Source organism: Hyperoodon ampullatus, assembly GCF_949752795.1.
Source record: "Hyperoodon ampullatus genome assembly, chromosome: 10".
Taxonomy (NCBI): Eukaryota; Metazoa; Chordata; class Mammalia; order Artiodactyla; family Ziphiidae; genus Hyperoodon; species Hyperoodon ampullatus.
In genome coordinates this window covers 42023133-42027678 of record NC_136923.1, presented here as the reverse complement: position 1 = coordinate 42027678, position 4546 = coordinate 42023133, and the positions used below count along the sequence as shown (strand labels likewise).

The 4546-nt window shown below is 46.4% G+C and overlaps 1 protein-coding gene across 1 annotated transcript; it reads left to right on the top strand.

The window, feature by feature from the left end:
- Positions 1–1935: 1935 nt before the first annotated feature.
- Positions 1936–3694, top strand: CCRL2 (C-C motif chemokine receptor like 2; the record flags this gene model as incomplete). Its single annotated transcript, XM_079712604.1, has 2 exons — positions 1936–2209; positions 2636–3694. The coding sequence occupies exons 1-2, from the start codon at positions 2102–2104 to the stop codon at positions 3692–3694; spliced, it is 1167 nt and encodes a 388-aa protein (XP_079568730.1). The 5' UTR covers positions 1936–2101.
- Positions 3695–4546: the final 852 nt, after the last annotated feature.

The window sequence follows — 4546 nt, the reverse complement described above, 5'->3', positions numbered from 1 at the left end:
ACACAGTACAGTGATTATAGACAACAAAACTGTATTATAAACATTAAAATTGCTAAGAGAATAGACCTTAATTGTTCCCACCACCAGAAAAGTTGATAATTTTGTTAGCTAACACTATCATGGCAATCATATTGCAATATAAATGTATCAAATCAATACGGTACACCTTAAACTTACACAATGTTATTTGTCAATTATATCTCAATTAAAAAAAAAAAGAATCCCATGGTCTGGGTGTGTATAAGCAGAATGCTGGGAATCAAGCCAAAATAAAATAATTCAGAAAGTGAAGGCCATACAAATATCAGGAAGTTAGGGTGATCCTGAATTTACCAAACAGTGCCTTCTTTAGGAAACTTCAAATTTCACATGATTCTGTGACACAGGTGAGGCGCCTGCTTGCTGCCATTTTCCTCCACTAAACCATATAATGCAGTGTGTATGTTCATGGGGTTTTTCAAGTTTCAAAGTTTGACTTGACCCTCAGTCCCCTGCCTGGGACTGACCAGTGAGTTATCAGGCAATATCAGCAATAAAGCACCACGAGCCACCATCACTTCCTCTGTCAAAGTTCTGGGGGTACTGGCGTGGCTACAGATACATAGCCCAGCCGCAGGGGGCTAAGCCCCAGGAGGAAGGAGCAGGGCACAGTGGCCCTCACTCACTCACAGAAGCCATACTGCGGGGCGGTGGGGGAAGACTTGCTGGGAAACATTCACAGCCAGGTTCCCACCAGCACCAACCCCTCCCAACCCCTCCATACGGAGGAACATCATGAGTTTCCCTCTGAGTTAAATTTAATGCTCGATCACGTATTTGTCCAGGCCCTTTTAATGTTTATTTTTCCTTTCCCTTAATAGTTTCCTCAGTTCTACTTCTATTTTGGCAGGTCCACACTCTGCACCAACTACCACCTCAAACATATCTTTGGCATTAACAGATGTCGTTTACCCAGCGAAATGAACGCTAAGCCAACATGCAAGACTGGTCCTCAAATTAGGTCCATCACAGGTACAAAGAGTTGATCCAGGAGAAGTTCATACAGATTTTCCAGTTATTTCAAGTTCTTTTTCTCAGTTCATCTTTCTTCCAAACCGCCCCCATCCCCTTCCTCCTCCCCACGCCCTCCTCCCACCACTCCAAATCTGGACTCTCAGCTTCCTTTCTCTCTGGCCTTAAACGTCACCCCACCCCAGCCTCAAACAGGGGTTGAACTTGTTCCCCTCACATTCTCTGCACGTGACTTGATGGAGCCTCTGCATCCTCACCGTGGAATTTTCCTGTGCTGGGCCCTCCTTCTAGCAGCAGGGTCAGCTCCTAACATCTTGCCTAACTCCTTGGTTCCCTCACATCTATTTCCCCCAGGCACTGGTACTGAGGCTCCGTCTCTGCACCACCCCCTTCCCAACTGACATCACTCTGTAGCTTTCACTGTCCCCAGAGCGGACTCTACTGGGGCCCCATTCCTCAGCCAAAGCACACAGCGTCTCTCAAAAGGGACAATGAAAACCCAAGCAGTGGTTCTCACTGCAAGTTCCTGAAGCCCCATATGCTAATGCTGATGAAATGCTACATGGGAGCGTCAGGCTCCTGGGCCTGGACGCACAGTCATCGTATGTGACACTTCTCTCCTCTGCTGCTAGCCACCACCTGCTGAGTTACACATCAGAGCACTTTCCTACCCCTCCCTCAGTATCACTGAGAAGCAGCAGTAACTTAGTTCCCTTATCTAGGGCAGCCAGCAGGACGGCCACAGGGAAATCAAAGGCGGGGTACGGGGTGGGGGTGGAAGCAGCAGGAGAAAACAACTTCCCAGTTTCTCTTTGCAGCTTAAGAAACTCTCTGGGGGGTCTGGGGGAGCTTTCAAGTTGCTTTATTTTGGTTAGTCCCTGAGATGTGTGACTGGTGGAACACAGCCACCAAGGGGATAAACAGTGGTTTCCCTTGCCCCTAAGGGTCAGGGCCCAGCTGTTCCAAAGGAAGCCAGCCTTTCAACTGGCCCAAACGGTTCCCACAGCAACTCGGATGGTAGGTCAGGAGGCCATACCCTCCCCGCCTAGGAACTCGGCCAGTGGTAAGTCTTCGATGTATTTAACCAGTTATGTCCATGTTGATGCTTAGGGTGGTTTCGCTTTTGCAAACATTTGTTTGTATCCTTCAAGGGAAGAACTCAGACCTCTCCGCCTGTCACAGGAAGCTGTTATGGAGGGTGAGCAAACTTTCTAAATGCACAGAAATTGCGACTGACACCAATTTTGTGAAACTAAACCCCGGTACTTGGTTCTCTTTAATTGTGTTTTTTCCTACATGGCTTCAGGTAGGCAAGTCTTGTTTCTACCAAGAGAATGAAGTTATATGAAGAAGGGTAATGCTTACTTTTGTCTGCCTGTGGTAGCTCGCATACTACTAAACACCTAAGTGCTTAATGAAGGGATGAATCATAGCAGCTGCTCTCAGGATATAGGGCGTGTTAAAGAAATGTTTATTTTCAGTCTTCTGAGTTGTAGACCTGCTCTGGCTAAAATCAGACACCAGAAAAGGGCAAGTATGGCTGCCTGGGCTCTAGCTCTGTGTGCCGTTTCCTCCAGGACCACACAGCTGTATGAAGGGAACATCATCTTTCATTTCTCCACAGGGCAGCCTAAAGATGGCTAATTACACGTCAGCACCAGAGGATGATTATGATGTCCTCATAGAAGACAATCTGAGTAACAACGAAATAGAACCATGCACCCCATATGAGCCCAAGATTCTCTCAGCCCAGCTGGTGCCTTACCTCTACTCCATGGTGTTCACGGCTGGCCTCCTGGACAATGTCTTGGTTGTGCTTATCCTGGTAAAATACAAAGGACTCAAGCAAGTGGAAAATATCTATTTCCTCAACTTGGCAATTTCTAACTTGTGTTTCTTGCCCACCCTGCCGTTCTGGGCTCACACGGCCTCACGTGAGGGGGTTCTTGGTGACCCCCTGTGTAAAATTCTCGTGGCACTCTACTCCATAGGCCTGTACAGTGAGGCATTTTTCAACGTCCTTCTGACTGTGCAAAGGTACCAGGAGTTTTTCCGCATGAGAAGGCTTTTCTCAGCCTGCAGGATGGTGGCTGGCAGTATCTTCACAAGTGCTCTGGCGTGGGTCACAGCCATTCTGGTCACTTTGCCTGAACTTGCTTTTTACAAACCTCAGATGGAAAGCCAGAAATACAAGTGCTTCTTTACCAGACCTCACTTCCTACCAGCTGATGAGACATTCTGGAAGCATTTTCTGACCTTAAAGATGAACATTTTGGGATTTCTTTTGCCACTGTTTTTTTTTGTATTTTGCTACGTGCGAATGAGGAAAACACTAAAGTGTGGGGCGAGGAACTGTGACCTTTTCAAGCTTGTTTTCACCATAATGGTTGTTTTCCTTCTGATGTGGGGACCCTACAATATTGCGCTTTTCCTGTCTGCTTTCAACGAACATTTCTCCCTGCATGGCTGTGAGAGTAGTTACAACCTGAAGAGAAGTGTCCATATCATGAAAATCATCGCCACCACCCACTGCTGCATCAACCCTCTCCTCTACGTGTTTCTCAACAAGGCATTTAGGAAACACCTCTGCCAACTTTGCCATCTGTGCAGTGACACTGCACCTCAACCCACTGAGGAACCTGCCCAAGGCACATCAAGGGAAGAATATCACCTTTCCACTTAAATGTAAACTAGCTCCTACCAAAGGCGGGATAAATAAACAATAATTTCTCCCTCATTGCATTGTTTTGTGCAATAGTTTTTACACATTTGTACATAAAATAGGCTCCAGGAAGAAAAGGGGGAGGTGAACAAACATTCACCAAGCGCTGAATTTGTCTCAGGTGCTGTGCTAGGTTCTTGACAAACATGAGCTCCTCCGTGCCTCACTGACTGCTCATGGTGTAGGTGGAATTAGTCTCATTTCTCTGAGGGAGGAAATTGAGGCTCAGAAATTTGTCTAAGATCACACAGCTAGAGAGTGGCAAGGCTGGGACACAAACCCGGTGCCATTCACTCCAGAACCTATGCTTTGTCCAGCATTCCAAACTTCTAAAATTCAGGCAAGAAGACACATAAAGCAAATATGCACTTTTAAAACCAACTGGACCACATTCAAATTAGAAGCAACCCATTCACACAAAACTAATTTATCAGGCACATTTTCTTTCAGGTAATTGAAAGAGATGGCTAGCTGGAGGCTCTGGATAAAAAGAGAAAAAGGGACTTGCTCTGTGGAAAGTTCTCTGGGTTTTCTTGGCTATTCGCCACACCCCCCAAAGTCCCCAGATACCCCTAAGGCCCCCAGATACCCCCAACCTCTGAGCCTCCCAAGGTTTCTAGCACTTTCTGCTATTTAACAATAGCATATGTATGATTCTGTCTAGAAATGTTTAACACAAGGCATGTTTTGTCCTTTTCAGTGTAACGTACACCTCAGGCCTCACTGCCTGTGACTACAAAACATCACAATAAGAGTTTGCCTGGGGCGATCCAGTGCCCATTTTCTGTTACATATCCGAAGGAGAGGTGACAG